The 20,838-nt window shown below is 38.3% G+C and overlaps 1 protein-coding gene and 1 non-coding gene across 2 annotated transcripts in view; one reads left to right on the top strand and one right to left on the bottom strand.

Moving 5' to 3' along the window:
- The window catches only part of FAM114A2 (family with sequence similarity 114 member A2), a 32,048-nt gene extending 13,139 nt beyond the window's left edge, over nt 1-18,909 (top strand). Inside the window, 8 exon segments of the mRNA XM_090288465.1 lie at nt 170-293; nt 6,680-6,759; nt 10,446-10,568; nt 11,036-11,175; nt 12,790-12,862; nt 14,913-14,966; nt 17,269-17,355; nt 17,357-18,909. Coding sequence (XP_090144591.1) covers nt 170-293; nt 6,680-6,759; nt 10,446-10,568; nt 11,036-11,175; nt 12,790-12,862; nt 14,913-14,966; nt 17,269-17,355; nt 17,357-17,404 — 729 coding nt within the window. The 3' untranslated portion in view covers nt 17,405-18,909.
- LOC150000900 (U6 spliceosomal RNA) lies at nt 10,107-10,209 on the bottom strand. Its single transcript, XR_016513774.1, has one exon. It is a non-coding gene; the product is annotated as a U6 spliceosomal RNA (small nuclear RNA).
- Nucleotides 18,910-20,838: the final 1,929 nt, after the last annotated feature.

Genomic DNA, 20,838 nt, shown 5'->3' with positions numbered 1-20,838 from the left:
TGTAATGACCAGCCTATTGTATTAAGGTTCTTAAGAAATAGATTATGTTGGCTGGTGAGCTCATAATTTTAACTTTAATTTGATCTATAATGTCTTCCTTATGTGAGAATGTTTTTTTTTCTTTTTTTAATACTCTCACTATTTACTATTTTATATTATATTGATTCAGGTGAAATCTATCCTTAATTCTCTAAGTGGAGAAGAATTAGAGACTCTGAAACTTGAATTGGAACAACTGGAAGAAGCATTTTCCCTAGCAGAGTTCTCTGAGGAAGAGGAAGAAGAGAATAAAGGTAATAGGCAAACCCAGCATCTCAGTGGGAAGGATGTATGTAGTGTGTTTAAATGCATTGCATTGCCCTTAAAATAAATTATTTTCTCTCTGATTACACTAGCCTGATTTTACTTTTTCATTTAGAATTTTCATGCAGATTTTCTGCACCTTGCCTCCTGACTCAGCAGTTGGCCTTGTGTGTGTGTCTCCCCATCCACAACCCTCTTATCTCCAAACTGGCTTTTTCAAATCTGATCTTGGAACTCACATCTCTGCCTGCTTTTTCAGTGAGAGGGCTGCCCTTGTCAGCTTCCTGCCTCAGTCTGGCTGGTCATCTCTATGAGCTTTTCTACCCTACATAATGCTCCCCTGCTGCTCTGGCTCCTGTAACCCCCATCTTCCCCTTGAATTAAGGCATGTAGGGCGGCAGTTATCCGAAATGTGGGTGATTGTTTGTCGTTTTCATTTTCTACTTGAATTTATTGGGGTTACATTGGTTAATACAATTATATAGGTTTCAGGTGTACAGTTCTATAATCCATCATCTGTATATTGTATTGTGTGTTCCATCACCTATACCCTCTCCTGCCTCCCCTCACCCCTATTTCCCCCTGGTAATCACCATGCTGTTGTCTGTCTACGAGGTGTTTCTCTTTTGCTTAATCCCTTCACCTTTTTCACCAAGCCCTCTTACCCTCATGTCTTTTTTGTTTTCAAAAAATATTTTATACCATGTTTTTAATATCTGCACCTCTCAGAAAATGTAAGTGTAATTTTTTGCAAAATTATCAGGAAATTAGGTGGTTTACTTAAAGCATAATTTCTAAGCAACTGAATCTTAACCTTTGACTTATTTTAAAATTTTAGCTGAAAATATTTTTAACATATATTTACATACTAACTGGATTTTTTTTTTCAGTAGAACATAGAAATACAGTTTTGCCTTTGTTTTTTGATGAAGCAATAGGACGTGTAGGGCCAGTTACCCATGTAGTAGATTAAATCACTGGTTTGAAAAGTGTGGTCTGCAGATCCTTGGGTCCATAAGATCTCTTCAGGGACTCAGTCCGCGAGTCAAATGTCTGCATTTTAATACCAAGATGTTATTTGCTTTTTAAAATGTCATTGTTTTGACACTTGCACTGATAGTGCAGAAGCAGTGGTAGGTAAAATTAATGGTGCTTTAGCAGAAATCAAGTCAATGGCATTAAACTGTGCTAATATGTATTTTCACTGCACTCACAGTGAAAAAAAAAGTACCTGTTTCGTTTGATCTTGACTTGATGAAGCAGTGAAAATTATCTACTTAATTAAATCTTTTTTAAAAGATTTTTTAAAATTTATTTTTAGAGCAACGGGAAGGGAGGGAGGAAGAGGGGGAGAGGAACATTGATTGGTCAGCCCTTGCACGTGCCCCAGCCAGAAACCTGGCCCACAACCCAGGCACTGCCTCAGTCAGGAATGAAACTGGCGAATATTCGCTTTACAGGGCAACACTAGCCAGCTGAACCACATCGGTCAGGGCTATTTTATTAAATCTTGACCCTAGAATACACTTCTTTTTATATTCTGGGTGATGCATCCTGAAATTGATTCAAGGGTAAGCGATTGCATTATTTGAGTTTTAAGCTGAACTACTTGTTTATTTTTTTTCCCGTGAAATACATATTTTACTTGAAAAGATTACAGTCACACAGACTATTCAGAGCAGGATATTTGATAAACATTTTCTTAAAAATGAATGAAGTGAACCTTCACTTCAAAGAAAGCAACTGACAGTATTTGGGACTGATAAATTTCAAAATAAGCAAAAGTTAAGATTTTAAAAACATATTTGTTATTCTGGTGAGTTGACAGCTTCCCAGTGCTTACAGATTTTTCCAATTAAGTTGGTGGTGAAAATAACAAATTTGATCTTTTTGGGATATTTTATAATTAAATGTGTTAGCATTTTGAAGATCTGGATAACTCAGAGAACCAGTGTTTTCTAAATGACTAATGCATGATGTTTTAAAATCATGTATGGGCAAAAGACTAATGGATTTTAATTTAATGTAACTGAATTAAAAATTTCTGGATAAGGTTTCAGATTCCACATTGTAATACACTAACCTTTTAAGAAATAGCCAATTTTTGAGTTTTCGTGTGATAATAAAGAATATCCACAGTTGTTTCAAAAGGCTATTAAAATAGTTCTCCCCTTTCCAGCTACATATCTTCATGAGCTTGGATTTTCTTCATATACTTAAACAAACAGCATAGAACAGATTGAATGTAAAAAGGATTTAAAAATCTGTCATTAAACTAAACATTAAAGAGTTTTGCAAAGATCTAAAACATGGTACTCGTCTCACTAAAATTTTTCTTTTTCGGTAGATATAATATTCTTAAAAAGTATGTTAATTATTTTTAAAAGTATACAATAGTCCCTCTATATCATGGTTCACCTATCGCGGCCTCACTGTATTGCGGGATTTTTAAAAATATTATATTTAATTATCGCGGATTTTTTGCTATATCATGGGATTTTGCGGTACTGTACAGTAAATACTATAAAATAAATGTAAGGTTCCTACTTCGCGGATTTTCACCTATCGCGGTGGGGGGTGTCTAGAATGTAATACCTGTGATAAATGAGGGCACTGTATTATTTGTGTTAATGACTAGTGGGTTTATTATTATTTGAATAAATTAACAAATACCTCAAATATTTTAGTTTAATTTTTAAAAGATAAATGTTGATTTGATACATAACATACATTAAAAAGAGTCTTCGGGGCTCTGAAAAAGTTTTAAGAGTGTAAAGGTGTCCGGAGACCAAAATGTTTCAGATCTGCTAGGTTAAATTCTCCTAAACTGCTGTGCTTTTGGAAATGTATATAATTGATTTTTAGAATTGTGCGTTCTTATTTCCTTCTATGCATTTATCTGCCCATTTTAAAATTCTCTTGCTTCTGATAACTTCTCTAAACCTCATTTCCTATTTCTAATCTGTTATGGCTAGAAAACCAAACAACTTGTCTTATTTAAATTGTGTATTAAAAGCAAGAGTGCACTGAGTGAGAATCCTAGGATCTTTCTTGTGAGAGAAGGAAGTAAAGTTGAATGTTTAGATTCTGGACTGAGATGGTTTTTTCTTTTGTGTTCCCTTTGTGTTCTGCTCTGTGTTCTAAGAAGTCAGACTAGCTGGTTATGCAACATTTTGCTAAATGACATCTTAACTCTATGTAAAGAGTCTGGATAAGAAATGGTTTTTGAAAGTAAGGTTTTGAAACTTTCTTGAGGTATTGAGAAGGCAGTATAGCATGGTGGATGAAAGGTAGAGTTAGACCTGGGTTCAAAATCAAGATCTGCCATTTACTGAGCCATGCAACCTTGGAAAGTTACTTAATACGGAGCTTCTGTTTCCTCAGCTATAAGAAGAGGATGCTAATTCCTCTCAGGTTGTTACAAGGACTGAATGAAATATTATACGTAATTTGTGCCACATAATAAGCACTCAAATAATGGCTCTTTCATTTTTAGGATGTTATAAGTAAATAGATAAAGATCTGCATTTTAAAAGTCTCACTTAGCAGGAAACCCATAAATTAATTTGATTCGCTTAAGTTTCTTTATTGTTCCTAATCAAGGCCTGGTATGACAATCCCTAGTTGTTTATAAACTTTATTTGTGCATAGTGTAATTACAGGATTTGTTCAATTTAGTCAACATCTGGGGTTCGATCTTCCAGTCAGGGCACATCAGAGAAGGAAAACTCTGACTCCAAAAAACCTCCGCTGCCTTGCGGCATACCTCTTCAGGGGAAAGGCTAAGGGAGTAAACCCCGACAGAAAATCCGGAGCCGGAGTCCCTAAGGCGGTTTGACGTTGTAGTCAACACCGGCAACTCCTGCGGCGCACCTGAAGCCAAGCTGTATTGACTCCGTCTTTCCCTTGGACCCTTCAGCTGCGAAGAGAGGGGGGGTCTGCTGCATGGGCAACAGCAGACCCTCCATATCACCCTGCCCAGGCTCTGTAGCTTCAGCTTCGCTGGAGAGGACACTCCAGCGTCATCGCAAGATGTCGATTCAACACGGGAGGAGACAGATACCGTGTCACTCCCGAGTCGGACTGCACAGCTATTCTCGGCGGTGCAGATAGACTCTTAAGAAGCTACACCATCGTCTCTCGAGACGGACGGCTGCCGCCGCCGAGTCAACATCTGGCTTTGCATAGTAATCAGAAATCTTGATTTTTAAAGGGAGATTGGAAACAGATTTGTGTTCTATGATATTCTTCTTTTCAACCCATTTGCCAGAGATCAGGATTTTGTAAGAATGGCTGTGGAGTGCTGCATGCCCCTGTTTCACAGCTCTCCCCCGTGATTTTGGTTGAGAATGCAACACTGACCTTGGTATTTAATTATATCTCAATGAAAAAAATAAGTGGTGGTAGCAGAGGGGAGAGAAAACCACAGAACCTGGTTCTGGTATATCGGTTACCTTTATATTTCTGTCAGCCCCTGTCCCTCTGTCTCACACACCTGATCATTTCGCTTTGGAAGAAGACTTCCTGGTTGGGGAGATATTAGCCTGTCTCCTGAGTCCCTCCAAAGCACTGGCCCTGTCTCCTTTTCCTCCTTATATACTCTTATTCTAGTGCAACAGCTACTTTATATACTCAGATCTGTGGGGGACTACATGACAGTGATCTCCAAACATTTTTTGATCAGCCCTTAGCAGTAAGAGTTTTCTTAGCACTTAGATCTAATATATCCATATCTGAGTGTTTATAAATTATACACCTGTAATAATTATTATTTACATTCTAAAGTATACCCTAAAATAGAATTTTTAAAAGAATGAGATAAATGTCTATAAATTAAAGTTTCACCTTTTTCCCCCTACACTCTATTGGAATATTTTGTGAATCCCTCTGGGTGCATGTATCCCAGTATGGATTCAGGTTCATCCCTTGCACTCACATAATTTTGAGCTTAGCTGGGAAAACAAAATGCCTGCCTGAGAGTTAGGTTTTACATTTTTAGACAGCAAGATATGATCAGGAGTTGTTTATATGAATTATAGCAGTTACAGTTGTATCATTTAGTGAGATCCCCTTTTCCCAGATACCTGGGATCACTAAGCCATCTGAATTATCCACCTTAAATGCCAAGAGAAGGACAAAAGAATGGCAGATAGAGAGAGAAGAGCCAAGACAGAATTTTTTTCCCCTAAGGATTTTGAAGGAAAAGCTGCTGTGAACAGTAATAACTTGCTCTGATAAACCTAAGAAAGACTCATACAGCTTGTTAGCGCTGGAAGGTTTCTGTGTACCAGAGTTCTCTATGCATTCTGTAGAACAGAGAAGCCTTACGCTAGGCTTCAAAGGGGATTTTGGATAGGATTTAAATGAATAGAGAGGAAAAGAGCATTTTCTGCCATTTGTTTTTATGAGTTGATTGTTTCTTTTATCTTGACTCACCTTTTACATGTATGTTTCCCTATTGCGAGTATCCTGTGTTCCCCATCGTCTCCCACCAGGCTTATTCCAACACCCTCCTTACCATCCTTTTCAACATTCTGATATCTCTTTTCCTCTTTCTTTTTATCCATTATTTTTTACCTGCACTCTGGATTATTGCCTTAGCCTTCCTGCCTCCCTTCCTGTTATGCTTTCAATCCACCCCCTTCCCCCAGGAGCCAAAGTTGATCTTTCTAAAATTTAAATTGGACATATCTGTTTATGTTTAAAATCATTCAGTGGCTCCTCATTCCCTTAATTAACAGTTTGAATTCCTCACCATGGTTTATAATGCCCTGTATTACCTGGATCCTACTTACCTTCCTAGCTTCATTTTAGCCCTCTTCTTTCTTCCAGCTGTATGAAACCTCTAACCGTGCTTTCTGTGCCTGAAACTCTTTCCATTCTCCTAATGTATACTTTTTTTTTCTTTCTTTTTTTCTTAAATCTCAATTTAAATTCCACTTCCTTGGAAGCACATACATAGTACCTGCTTAGGACTCTGCCTTCACTAGCTGTCCATTTATACTTCTGGGATGTAATACAAAGAGCACAGAATTTGAACTGGGGGTAGGAAGGCCAAGATTTTATTCCTAATTTGTTATGAGGTTTGTGGGTAATAAATTAACCTGTTCAAGCTGTAGTTCTTCATCTCAAAAATGGGATAAGAACACTTTTTATAAGTCCATTGCAATAATTCATTGAAATACTTAATAGAATTCTGTAAGCACTAAAGCACCGTGCTCACTGTGACTGCTGTTATTACTACTGCTGCTGCTACTACCGTTCCTCTTCTCCTCCTCTTGCCCCTTGCCCCACCCTTCCTGTCCCCATGATCCTCACCCATCTTTCTGCCATGTTTGACATGGGACTTTTTCTTTTTTTCTTTTTCTTTTTTTAGGGGATGAAGACTTTACCAAAGAGATAACAGAGCTCTTTTCCCAGCTTCATGTCTCCTCCAAACCAGAGAAACTTGCCAGGGTAAGTGATTACTTCTTGGTGATTTTCTTTTATTTTTTTACTTGTATGGATTTAGTGGATAAAGACGGTAAGATTGTAAATTCCTGGCAAGGATGTCACCAAAATCGAGGGTATGTTCTGAAGTTTCATATCTTCTGCCTGCTTCCTGCTCTCCCAGGTTAGCAAGCTGAACTCACTTCTGTACCCCTCCCTTTCCCCTGGACACCACATCTGCCATCCTCGCCTGTTTTCATTTGGAATGCTTTGATTGTCTGAAAGCTTAAAATTAGGGCACAGGGTTGGTCAGCCAAAGTTGGCAGTGCTTACCGTCTTCATGATACCAACGGGCTAGCCTCTGTTGAGGTTTTAACTGTTTGCGGCACTCTGAATGTTCCAGAGATAATGGCTTGTGGCCCTTGTCCTAAAGAAGCTAGAGGTTGCCATTTCTTAGAGCCCAGTGACTCAGATAATGACCATTTAGCTTGTGGAAATGAGAGAGTCCCATGGCCTAGGCCCGATACCTGAGTGGTCTTTACACATCTGGGGCACAGAGGGACTTGAGTCAAAGCCTGTTTCCAGGGCAGTACCCACACAGCAGGCAAGGTACGTCACGGGCAGAGGCTGCGCGCAACGAGGAGGCGGTCCAGAAAAGATCGAGGCGGAAGCAGCGTCAACAGCAGCAACAACGGCCATCTGCCTTCACCTGTACCAAGTGCGGCAGGGATTGTCACTCCCGAGTCGGACTGCACAGCCATTCTCGGCGGTGCAGATAGACTCTCGGGAAGCTACGCCATCGTCTCTCGAGACGGACGGCTGCCGACGACGACCCACACAGCATGTATACCAGTGTCAGCAGCTAACGGGACACTAAGAACTGCATCTTGGGCTGCTGGCTGCCTCTTCACCCTCCTATCCCGATCTCCAGAAAGGTTCCAGGACCCGTTAATAGCAGGTGTACATTTTGTCGTGGTCATGGATAGCTGATAGCCCTACCTTAAAGGCTTAGCCCCAATGCTATATCTGTAATAAAAACAGATTCCTTCAATTCTCAGTTGGAATAGTCTCACAGTCTTCTCTGGATTTCTGTTGCCTGGTTACATCTCTGAACATGTTCGTCTATAAGTTACTCAAGTGGATGCCTTCATTTAATGACAATAAACATTTCCTTAGAAACCAAGACTCTAAGTAGCAAATGACAGAACTTAGGTCAGACTGGCTTAAGAAAAAACGGGCATTCATTAGCTCAAGAAGCTAAAATCAAGGAGTGAGACTGGCTTCAGGCACGGCTCTCTGCACAGAAGCCTTCCTGTCCCCATCTCCTGACCTGCTTTCTTCTGTTTGACTTCAGTCTTAGGGAAGCTTTTCCACGTGTTGCTCAGATGACTACTGGAAGCCTCAGGGTAACGTTTTCCAGTTGAGTAACTCCAACAGAAAGGTTTCCCTTTCCCATTAGTTGTATAGATGTTCTGAGGCTGATGCCCATTCACCTGGCTTAGGTCACTTTTTCATCCATGACCTAATAATTGCTTTATGGACTAGGGGATTAATATGTTTAGTAGCTAAACCTGAATTGTTTGTCAACCCTTGGAGCCAGAGGGTGGAAGCAACCCCACTGGTACCACACGAGCTGAGAAAAATCTAGAGCCTACTAGCGAAAGAAAGGAGGGGTGGGAGCTGGTTAGGTAAGAAGAGGACATGTTCTCTGCAGTGTGCCAGGCACTGGGTGTGCATATCCAACCAAGATACTACAGCTAGTCTATACAAAGTTTATTAAGGAGGTAGTCACATGGTGAATTTCAGTGCATTTTGGTAAGTGCTAATGAAGGGATTCCCAGAGGACGGTGGACATACAAAGAAGAGTTGTTTAGATGACCAATCTCTTGGAAGACCTTTGAATGTTACCAGGAAGAGACGATATTTGAGTGGAGGGATCAAACAAAAAGGAAAAAGGATTCATAGACAGGGACAACAGTGTGGTGATTGCTGGGGGAAAGTGGTGTAAGGGGACTAAATGGTAATGGAAAAAAAATACAATAGAGATTAAATTTTTAAAAATTAAGAGCTATCCTGATTTAGAAGAAAAAAATATAATGGGAAGGGCATTCTGGACTAAGGGGATGGACAAAGAACAGACACATTATAGGCCCATTTCTATCAGATCATAAGGTGGCAAGTGGTAAGAGATGAAGCTGGAGAGACAGGTAGGGTTTAGGTCATGGGGACTTCTTAAAATCATGTGAAAGAGCGTGACCTAGTTGATGAGGAGCCATTGAGCGAAAGAGGAATGGTCAACTCGACTTAGGTAGATCACTGGTAGCATTATGGAAGAGGGATTTAAGATGAACCAGATCAGAAGCAGGGAGACCAGTCAGAATGCTGTTGCCCCAAAGTGCATCTGAATTCCAGTGGTAATAAAGAGGGGCTGATGGGAGAAGTACATAGAGTAAAATCAGGCCATCTTGGTGACTGACTGGGAAGGGAAGAATCGAGGATAGCTCACATATGTTGGCTTGGGTAACTGATACATGTTTGTTCCGCTAAAGCTCGGTGGAATAAAAGAATTAAAAACTTGAGAGAGAGGCAATTTAAATTTTGTACATGTTATATGTGAGATGCCTAGAGACTATCCTGATACATATGTCCAGCAGGCAGTTGGAATGTGTTGTTTTCAGAAGCGAGCAGTGCTGGAATTAGGATTTAGGAGTCAGCAGCAGGTAGTGAAATGGTTAAAATCACTGCATTAGGGTGGAGAGGAGGAGGAGGAGCAGGAGCGTGAGAGGAGAGCCAAGGCCAGAACTCCAGGTAGTGCTGGTGTTTAAGGGACTGCCAGAAGAGGCCAGTACATAACAAGAGACGGAGGAGGAATGCTCATAGGGTGAGGGGAGAACCAGAATAGTAGTACTGTACTCCACAGCAGTAAATAAGAATGGACTGCTGATACATGCAACAACTGTGTGAATAAACTGAACAGAGAATATGTTGTGCATAAAAAACCAGACACAAATTAGAACATACGTGTGATTCTGTTTACGTGCATTTTAAAAGTAGGTAAAATGAATTTATGGTGAGACAGAAGAGGGGTTACCTTTGGGTAGGGGAGGAAGACTCCATTTGAGCAATATTGACTAGGAAGAGGTGTGGGGGACTTGCCTTGCTAGGGTGATGGGAATGTTCTTTACCTTGATCTAGGTCACAGATACATAGCCATGTACACATGTAAACATTTCTTGAGTTGTGTTCTGAAGATCTGTACACTTCACTGTACGTAAATTATATCTTAGTTTTAGAAAAATATTTTGTTTGCTTGTTTATTTATTTATTATTTTTAGAAAGGGGAAGGCAGGGAGAAAGAGGAAGCGAAATATCAAAAAAATAGGGAACACTTCATGAATTGTCTGTCATCCTTGCACAGGAGCCAGCTAATAATCTCTATCGTTTCAGTTTTAGTATATGTGCTGCAAAAGTGAGCACTGTACCTCCGTTTTTAAGAAAAAGCCAAAGGGTTAGAGAATTCAGGAAGGCACGAGTGGCCGGCAGTGTTACGTGTTATAGAGGTCTAGGGAGTTAAGTACTGAAAAGCTAGATGTTATGTTCGAATGAGATCAAAAGCGCCAGATTTCATGATGCCAGTGTGTTCTTGGTCAGTGCAGTAATCCCGGTGAGCTGAATTGAATTGTTGATGAACAATAATCTTTTTTTGTATTTAGGCAAGAAATACAGCCTATGAATGGATCAGGACATCTCTGGAGAAGCCATTAGAAGAGAAGGAAGAAGGAGAAAAACAGTTGGAAGGAGAAGAAACAGAACAAATCAGTAAAAATTCAATAGAGGTAACTAAAGCAAATAAGGTTTTTTTCCCCCTCTTTTTAAAGATTTGGGGTGTTGAGGGTGTTGCAGTCAGGGACCTAAGTGCTTTGCATTTTGTTCCACTGCCATCCATAATTTCTACCTTGTGTTCCAAGATTGCGTCATCTTAGTTCCAGGCTATAGGACGGAAAGAAGGAGTGAAGAAAAAGAGACAGCGGGTATATGTGTGGCGTCCTGAGGCTTTCCAGCAGCTGCCACAAGACACTAAATCTTTTGGTGAAAATTAGTCACCTTGTCATACCTGACTTCAGGGAGGCCTCTGTTTTTGCAGCTATGAGTCCAGCTGTAAAGTTAGACTGTGGAAGAAGGGGTTTCCGGAAGGGTTTCCAGATACTGAATCCTTCCGTATGACGGAAGCAAGGTGGTGTCATTTCTTCTGAGATTTAAAACAAAAACAAAAAACCGTGCTTTGTTTTGTTTTGCTGTCCAGGATATCCATGCATTTGCAATCCAGAGCCTAGCAGAACTGACTGCCTGCTCAATTGAAATGTTTCACAAAACAGCAGCTCTGGTTCTGCATGGCCGGAAACAGAAAGTGACAGCTATAGAAAGAAGCAGAACCCTTTCGCAGTAAGTGTAATAAGTATCCCTCTAAGTGATGCAGATTGCTGAAAGAGTTTTCTTGGCTTATTTCCAAAGTTTTAGAAACTTTGAACGGGATACATATTATTCACACCGTACCATTTACATATTAAAGGTTTGTTCATTTTGGTTTTTAGTTAGTTTGTAGCCAAGTGTGGTGTTTGTTTTTACTAAGCCATAAGTCTGCATTATAATTCTGCCCTTTTTATTAACTAGTTTTTACTCAGAAAACTAGTTCTTCTCAGATTATTAGTCTTAATAGGAATAGAATTTGATATAAGTAAAAGCAGAAAATGTTTCTAAGAATCTCAGTTCTGGATAATTAAGTTTCTGAGTGCTAAATATATGCCAGGCACTGTGCTAAGGGATTTATACGTACCATTTCTAGTTTTTGTAACAACTCTAAATGATCAGTCCTGCTTTAAAAGTGAAGAAATGCAGACTTAAGAGAAGTAATCTGCTCAGGGTATGCAGACTAGGAGTTAAACTTATCCCCCACTATATTGTTGATTTTGAACAAAAATTTCAAAAATAATAGAATTTAGGTAGTCATAGGAGGAAAACAAAAAAGAATGTTGCTAAATATGATAAATCTCTTAATTAAATAACGAGAATTTTCATTAGGAAAAAATGTGTGAGAGAGTGTCCAGTGGGCTGTGTTCGGGAGGGGCCTTTGGTGCTCTCTGGGCCTCTTTTTCACCTGCAGCTTTGATGCCCCTCTGTAGTGTCCCACAAATGGGGGCCTGGCTTTGTGTTGGATATCCTTAGGACGGGGAACTCAGAACCCCAAAGAAGCTGTTCTGTTGAAAAATGGCTGTTTGTACTGCTTGGAATGCTCTCCCAGTCATAAGTCACTCCCTCCCTGGATTCAGGTTTCCGCTCACATGCTGCTTCCTTTCACCACCCAGTCTAAAATAGTGCCTTCTTCTCTTTTCTGATCCTTCACTTGCTTTGTTTTCTTAGCTCATATCACCACCTTGTGTGTGTGTGTGACTACATGGATGTGTGTATGTTTATATATCTGTGTATGTGTTTACATAGACATGTATACTATATATGTGTGTATGTAAACATGCACACATCTCTCCATATATATATACATATATAGTCTCTCCCTTAATTAGCGAGTGAGTTAGATTCCATGAAAATTGGGACTTTGCCTATTTACTGATACATCCCTAGTACTTAGAATCAGGCACAAAGAAGACTTCCGAAAAATATTTGTTGAATGAATGCATGTTTTAACTATATTTCTAAATGGAATGTACTATCTTTTAGGTATTATCTTGTTTCCTTAAAATGAATTTTAGTTATTTTATTTGATTTAACTTGAAAGTACATTACTTTCTAGAGGATTTTGTAGAGAAATGGTTTTCCAAGGAGAGAACCTCCTCTTCTTGTAGCAGGAATGCCTACTCAGATGGGTCCCCAGATATATTAGGTTGCTGACTTAGGCATATTTACTCCCTTTAGACGCTTTCTTCTTTCACATTTAGTACCCGGAGGGATTTGTTTTCTTCTGACAGTTGTTAAATGTAGCTTATTAAAAGAAACAGAGAAAGAGAAAAGGAAAGCTCCTGACTTCTCTCCCTTCTTTTCTAGGATGACGGTTGTGCTGTGTAAAGAGCTGTCCTCTTTGTCTAAAGCGTTTACCGCCTGCCTAACAGCCGCCGGGGTAAGAGTTCATGCCTCTTATTACGCTACTGTCTGTCTCGTTTTGTTTTTAAAACGGATTTATTAAGCTATAGTTTACATGCCATAACATTTGCCCATTTCAAGTGTGCAGTTCAGTGGTTTGAGAGTATATTTATAGAATTGTGCAACCATTGCCATAATCTAATTTTAGGCTATTTTCATCATTTCCCAGAAAACCTCATACCATCAGTGGTCATTCCCTTTCCCTCTCCACTCTTCTATCCCTAAGAAACACAAATCTATTTTCTGTCTGTAGGTTTGCCTATTCTGGATATTTAATATAAATGGGGTCATACAATATGTAGTATTTTGTATCTGGTCTCTTCACTTAGCATACTGTTCTTGAGGTTCATCCACATTGCGTCAGTACTTTTTATTACCAAATAGTATCCTCTTTCATGGATATACACCATATCCCTAAGTGTACCTTTATGCCAGTACCATATTGTTTTGATTAGTGTAGCTTTGTAATAAGTTTTAAAATCAAGAAGTGTTAAGTCTTCCAACTTGGTTCTTCTTTTTCAAGATTATTTTCGTATTTGGGCCCTATAGTTTTCTATATTAATTTTAGGATTAGCTTGTTTATGTCTAACTGATGTTACAACTCATTCTTGTCCTCTTTTTATGAAGTCTACAGTATGTTTTGTGCTGTTCTCTGGTATTTGTACTAGAAATGGAGTCCTTGATAAAATAAGAACCCCAAAGTTTGACTCTAGTTTTAAGGAGTAGCACCTTAAACTCTGGCAACGCTCATATTTTTCACTTGCTAGCCAGTAGGAGAGTTGTAGTTAAAGCTGAAATTTTTTTTTCAAGGAATTATAATAATTTACTGAGGGTGTATAAACTATGGAAGATGATTCAAAAATCAGTAATTATGAATTAGGATAAAATGAAGGACATTTTAAATGAGCAACTAAAAATTACTTTGTAGTAAATTCAGCTCATAATACAGAGAAGAAATTGGTGCTTGCCAGATGTAGGGGGAGGAGGTGGGCAGAGTGTGTGAAGACAGTCAAAAGGTACAAACTTCAGGTGTAAAATAGCTCATGGGGGTGTAATGTACAGCATGGAGACTATAATTAATAATACTGTGTTGCATATTTGAAAGTTGCTAAGAGAGTAGATCTTAAAAGTTCTCATCACAAGAAAAAGATTTTTTTTTTACTCTGTATGGTTATGGATGTTAACTAGAATTATTGTGGTGATCATTTTGCAGTATTTGCAGATACCAAATCATTATGTTGTACACCTGAAACTACTACTATAGTGTTATATGTTGATTATACCTCCATTAAAGTAAAAATTACTTTATAGTAAGCATATGTGTTATTGTGGCAGCAAAGTTATTCTGGGCCTTTAGATTTATTTCAGTTAAGAGCATGGCCCAAATTTAACTTTCTTACTTTTGAATTCAGATTATACCTTACAGATAGAATCTAATGATATAGCTCCTTTTTTCCTCTTATATTTTCTTTAAAAGAGTTCCTGGGTTCCTGAAGTTATTCTTCTGAGGCCAAAACTTTCCATGTGTTTTATAAATATGCTTTAACCCACTAAGTCAACTAACTATTAGCTGCTAACACATGCGAGTAATAAATTTGCAGTATTTATTTCCATGGTTTTCAAACAGCCATCTTAAAAACCATTGAGTATTTTGAGCAGGTGTTTCATACCTGCATATTTTGTTTTTAAATTTTTCTTAACATTTTCTGGTCAGATGTATCATGTCCACCCTCTCTTCCAAAATGAAAACACTTTTTAAAATCAATAAAAAAAAATTACAAAGGTGTACACTTCTCAATTTGGACAGCACAGAAAGATATAAAGAAGGAGATTTAACGCACTTCCAGAAATGACTATTTGTTCTCCCTCAGTCCAGACTTTTTCTGTGCTTACATTTATGTATGGATATGTGTATCTGTTGTGTGTGTATGCATGTGTGTGTAGTATGTGTTTCCAAGTGGGATCATACCATGTTTATTTTTTCTTTAATCTGCTGTGCGTATTTAACACTGTATTCTTTATTCTAGCTCAAAGAAAAGGCAGATGTCCTTAATCCATTAATTACTGCAGTATTTCTAGAGGTTAGTAGTAATTGTTTTTTACAATTTTGTAAAAATTGCATTTTGTATTAATTAACTCTCTTAAGTCTTTATATTTTGGCTTTTGTTTTTTTCACGAGATTGGTAGTTGAGCCATGTTGATGCATATATGACCAAAATGGTGTGGATCTGATGAATATTTCCTGTTCATTAATTACAAAATATAAGAGATGAGGCTGCTGGGTGAAGTGCACAGGAAAAAGTTGAATTATGAGTTGTTATTACTTAGGACTACTGCTTGGCAGTTAACGGACAATTCTCAGTAACGAAACACCTTCTGGAGACCAGGGGGTAAACGTGAAGGGTTGGAAATTAAAAACAGACAAGCACTGCTTCTTAAAGAACTAAGGTTCATGCAGAGGTTTATTAAAATAATACAAAACGTCTTGTCGTTTTCTTGCCAAGAAATTTGCTTTGTTTTGTCAAAGTGGTAACCATGTTTATGTAATCCTCAGTCCATTAGATTTAAGGAGGTGTGTTGTGTAAATTCATGGAAAAGGCGGGTACAGAAGGAGCCCATGATGGATTATATGGCTTCCATGGGCGACACTTTCTGGGTTCCATGTTTTAAGAACTCTTTATCTTGTCAATTAATTGTGTAAACAATTTAGGTGTTTGATGATTTTTAAAAAACATTTGTGTAAGTTTGGGGCGGGGAGAAAATATATTTGATAATTGGTTAATATGAATTGAGAAAGACATTTTTTTGCTACATTTTAAATTATTTTAAAGTCACCACCAATGAAATGCCTTTAATTCCTTAGCTGCACAGTTTTCCTTGACCAGTCAGGGAAATTATTCTGATCACTTAAATAATTTTTTTTTTAAAGTAAGTTTGTGACCTAGTAGATGGCAGAATAATATAGGTTAAAGAAGTTTGCAAGCTGGGAGTCCAGTCCTGTCCTGGATCTTCCCTGATTTTTGCTGTATTAACCGACACCAGACAGAGAAGGAAAACTCTCAGAGAAGGAAAACTCTGACTCCAAAAAACCTCCGCTGCCTTGCGGCATACCTCTTCAGGGGAAAGGCTAAGGGAGTAAACCCCGACAGAAAATCCGGAGCCGGAGTCCCTAAGGCGGTTTGACGTTGTAGTCAACACCGGCAACTCCTGCGGCGCACCTGAACCCAAGCTGTATCGACTCCGTCTTTCCCTTGGACCCTTCAGCTGCGAAGAGAGGGGGGGTCTGCTGCATGGGCAACAGCAGACCCTCCATATTACCCTGCCCAGGCTCTGTAGCTTCAGCGTCATCGCAAGATGTCGATTCAACACGGGAGGAGACAGATACCATGTCACTCCCGAGTCGGACTGCACAGCCATTCTTGGCGGTGCAGATAGACTCTGAAGAAGCTACACCATCGTCTCTCGAGACGGACGGCTGCCGACGAACCGACACCAGGCATTTACCTTCTAGGCAATCTCATTATCTTTATTTATAAAATGAGAGATTTAACTAGATAGTCTCTGAGGTCTCCGTTTGGCTGGAAAATTCGGTATCATGTCACACTGAAGTTTAAATAGGAGTACTTGCCATTGGTAAACTCAAAACAGGTAAACTCACTTGATATGCGTTCTCTATTGCTATTTTGAGTTGGTTGTTCTTGCCTCCAGATTTGAAACACTTGTCCTTGAAATTATATGTTATATCATAATGTAATGAACTCTGTTGTTACTCTTCTGGAAGGTCAGAATTTGTCATATACAAAGGAAGACTGGCAAACTCTGAGCATAATTTCATAACGTTTCTCATAAATATGCTTGTTCTACTAGATAGAAATACATCTATACTGTATCATCTTTGAAAGCAGTATTCCTTGTTTATATTTGCGAGCACCGATCTCTTGTTCATTGATTGTGTTAAGTCCATAAAAGAATGATCACAATGGGCTGGAAATAATATTGGTGTGGGATTTATAGCCTTGTGAAATCCTCTTTGAGTAACTGACTAAAATGCTATGAGATGATCTTCCCACTCAGTCAAGGAATAAATAAGCTTTGAATGTCAAATTTGAGCAGGATGCCAAAGAATGGCTATTATTTCTGATGGGCAAGTTGGACAAAAATGCTGACACTTTCTTTTGGTGCTTTGATATCATCTTAAGAGCTAGATCATTCTTTCCCCTGTGACTTTACTGAAATGGTTAAGTCTGCCCTTATTTGCCAGGCTATAGATGTAATTAGATTTATAAAAATTAATCTTTTTTGTTGTTGTTGTCTTGTGGTATAGTTTTTCTTTTAAGTGACCGATATTTTTCTTTTTCTTTCTTTTTTTTTCAATCCTGACAGGCATCAAATAGTGCTTCCTACGTTCAGGATGCCTTTCAGCTACTCTTACCTGTGCTGGAGATCTCGCTCATTGAGAACAAGACTGAATTACCGGAGGCGTGAGCTGCAGGGCCAGAAGCCTTTGTCAGAACACTGAAGAACAGAGAAGATTGACCTGAGACCTGTGATGGCTGAGAAATGCCACTCTGTCCTGGGTAGCCTTGCAGAAGTGAGGGAGAAGAGTTATTTCAGTACATAAAAATTCAGGCAGGATAACAGTTGTACAGGAAGCTTGTTGCCTTCACTGTTTGGCTGAAGTATTCAGATTCTCACACTGCTCTTCCCAGTTGTTATAATTAATAAGTTATTTGAAAAGAACTTTTTAAAGAACGTTCAAAAGTATTATCTCTAGGTAAAGGTTAGTGGGACACTCAGGCAAAAATACTAGTCTTTTCTTTGACCATGCAAAACACTAACAATTTTGTCAAGGATATGGTTTTGCAGCTCATGGATATAATTGATTGTTAAGCAAGAGAAAAAGTGCTTTAGTATTTCAGAATTCATGTGCTTGATCTGTTGATGCCACGCACTTTCTTTTTTTAATAAAATCTATGACTTTAAGAAACTGAGCATGTATAAACTCCATAAAGATTGCCCTTTATTACAAAAATTCTTGGAATTGGTTAGGAAGTTTCATCTGTTCTTTAATTCTCAGGAGATAGTTGGCATTGAGGGGAAACTTATAGAATATACTCATGGCCACACAAATTAACTATCGATGTGCCCTTCGGCTTCAGAGTGCTCTCCCACCCCAAGATGACAAGCTTCAAGTTGAAGTTGACCTCCACTGAACTGGATTCAAGACTAAAAAGTGCCATTCAGAGAAACGGTTTATGTCTGCAGAAATTCTGAGTCTCTACAGGATGTTTTTCATGCATATCCCACATGCAGGATAAATTCTGTAAGAGGCAGCTCCAAGGAGTGTTGAAGCACTTTCAGTACTGGGGTTTTTGTTGTTTGAATATTGTTGCAGTGGACTGTAGAGTCCCAGAGAAATGATGTTCATTTATAATGGGATTTAACCTGTCAGGCATGGTATATTTTTCCTTATTCTTTTTGTTTTTAATGTATTCTTTAGCATGTTTATAAATACAGATTTACCCTTTATATCTTAAGCCTCCTTTTTGCCCTGAAAATTTGAGAGACTAAAAGGGTATCATCTTTCTGGAAGTTTTTTGGCATTCTCTTTTTTAAAAAGTTCTTCAACAGTGATTTAGAGAACGTCTCTGAGTTCTGCCATTCATCTTCTAAAACCTTTAAATAAAATGTAATAATTGTTTCAGTTGATCCTTTTATTTGTTTAAACATGAGCCCCAATATCTTTCTCAGACCAAAGAAATAGCAAAGCCATGACATAGATCTATATCACGACTGTTTATATGTAACTACCTTATTTGGGGTAGGGGCCGTTTGTATGCAAGGAGGTGTATATACCAACAGTGCTAACATGTAGCTCTGCTTATATTCTCTTCTAAAGGGATCGGAACATTTTTGAATATTTCTTCTTATATAGACAAATTTTATCCTTCCCAAACTGAGTAATTTTGAAATTTCAGAAAAACAGTTGCCTAATTGTTAATAAAGTTGGTGTTGCAGGTCTGATTTGTTGCCTTCAAGCTCCGTTGCTGTGTCTGAACTTGGATCCCTTGAGCAGGGTGCTCCTTGGGGAAGGTTTAGAATTGGACACACTGCCTACGAAAGTCTGCAGTTTTTACTCTTTGATCCAAGCTTTTTCTTTTAAGAAGAGGCATGGAGAGGTGGGGGACAGAAGAGTTGACTTTTACATGTCTAACCAGATTGTAGCCCTGAAGTTGACTGGTTTTAGATGAGACCTTATAAAAGCCACATGTGACCCACTCACTGCCTTTTTCCTTTCTCGCTCGTTTCTCTCATCAGTTTCCCCCTGTCCACGCAAGTGCTTGCTGATGGATTTAGGATACCCCAGTGAAATGATGAAAGGACCAATTAATTCTGAATAACACCTAAAATATATGAAAAATAAAGTTCCTTGATTCAGCAGAGATAGAGGAATAAGAGCATAAACATTCATTCATAGGTGAATAGGTCAATTTAGGGGACGTTTTAGAACCTATTGGATTATGCTGATGGTTTTTGGATGGTTCCTACTTGATTATTCCATTTGAGGTCGATGCGTGATGTAATTTCTTGATACCTACTCTTCGGGTGCTTTTCCTATAAATTTTCTGGTGTCTAAGATTTACTGTTAGGTTCTAATACATGCTACCCACCCCTTTCCAATTCACTTAACTCGATAGGTAAAATTTCAGTTATTATTGGAGTAAATGCTTCTCTTCCTACTGTTGAGATCTTTAAAGGCTGTGATTAAAAAGAGACTTAATTTGATATAAAAAACATAGGAACTTTTATGAACTAATACTTATTTTCTTTCCCTTTTCATTAGTACCTTGGAGACTTGCTGGACAAACTTTTTTTTACTTGCTTTTGATATATATATATCCAAATATATATATTTTTTATTAATATAATATATTTTATATTTTAATAATATAAAATATATTTATTAATATAAATAGCCAGATTGACGAGCCTCTGAGATGTGAAATAGTAAATTCATTATAGGTGGTGTTTCCACAAATCCGAAATTAGTGCTGACACACAAATATTAATTTTTCAGTCCTATGATCAGGACACAAGACCTGTGGGTTTCTGCCTTGAATGAGGACCATCTTTTTGTACTTGTTTTTATCTAAAGACCTGCTCAAAGGAGAGATGTTTTATGAATAGTTGCTATTGATGTCATCATTTGAAAGACATTTGTCTATATTTTTAGATGCATTCTGAATTTTAAAGGTGAGAATATTCTTCATGTTGGGAAAATCCAGAATAAATCTAGCCACAGTGGGCACCCAATAAGCAGGATATTTTACAAGTGGCAAATATTGAAATCTCTTAATGTCTTAACAACAATGTGATGCTCATTTTCAGAAGACTTGAAGCATTTGAGAAATGAAGTTCTAAAAATAGCAGACCTCGATTCACATGTCATCAAGATCTCTGGCTAATATGTATGAGGAGAATTTTGAGAACTTCCTCAGTAGTGTCATTTTCCAACTGCACCCCGATAGTCCTCAAGCACCAGTCCACTCGTTCCTCCCAGTTTTACTTCTGGCCCTTGTGACTATGTTCTGTCTTGTTATTTCATCATTTGGTCAGATCCCAAAGTCCCTTCATATTAACTATCACTTCCCCAATCTGCAGGGAAATATTCTTTAAAAATCAGAGTATTCTCTGAATTCATGTGTCCTGTAAGCTAAAGACAAAGGAAGACTGCAGTGATTGATCACTTCACTCTTGTACATCAATGTTGAATTTTCTAGACATTTAAGTTTCTGACTGGCCTATTTTTGTAAAGGGCAGATACAGCGATTACAAATTCAATGAAATTACCTACAGTATGCCCTCACTTATCGCGGGTATTACGTTTTAGATCGCCCCCCACCCCCGCAAAGAAGGAACCTTACATTTATTCTACACTCTTAAACCTACATA

The sequence above is a fragment of the Furipterus horrens genome, unplaced genomic scaffold, assembly GCF_987537825.1.
Source record: "Furipterus horrens unplaced genomic scaffold, mFurHor1.1.pri manual_scaffold_10, whole genome shotgun sequence".
Classification (NCBI taxonomy): Eukaryota; Metazoa; Chordata; class Mammalia; order Chiroptera; family Furipteridae; genus Furipterus; species Furipterus horrens.
The sequence above is the reverse complement of the archived record's forward strand: the minus strand, read 5'-3'. Positions and strand labels throughout refer to the sequence as shown.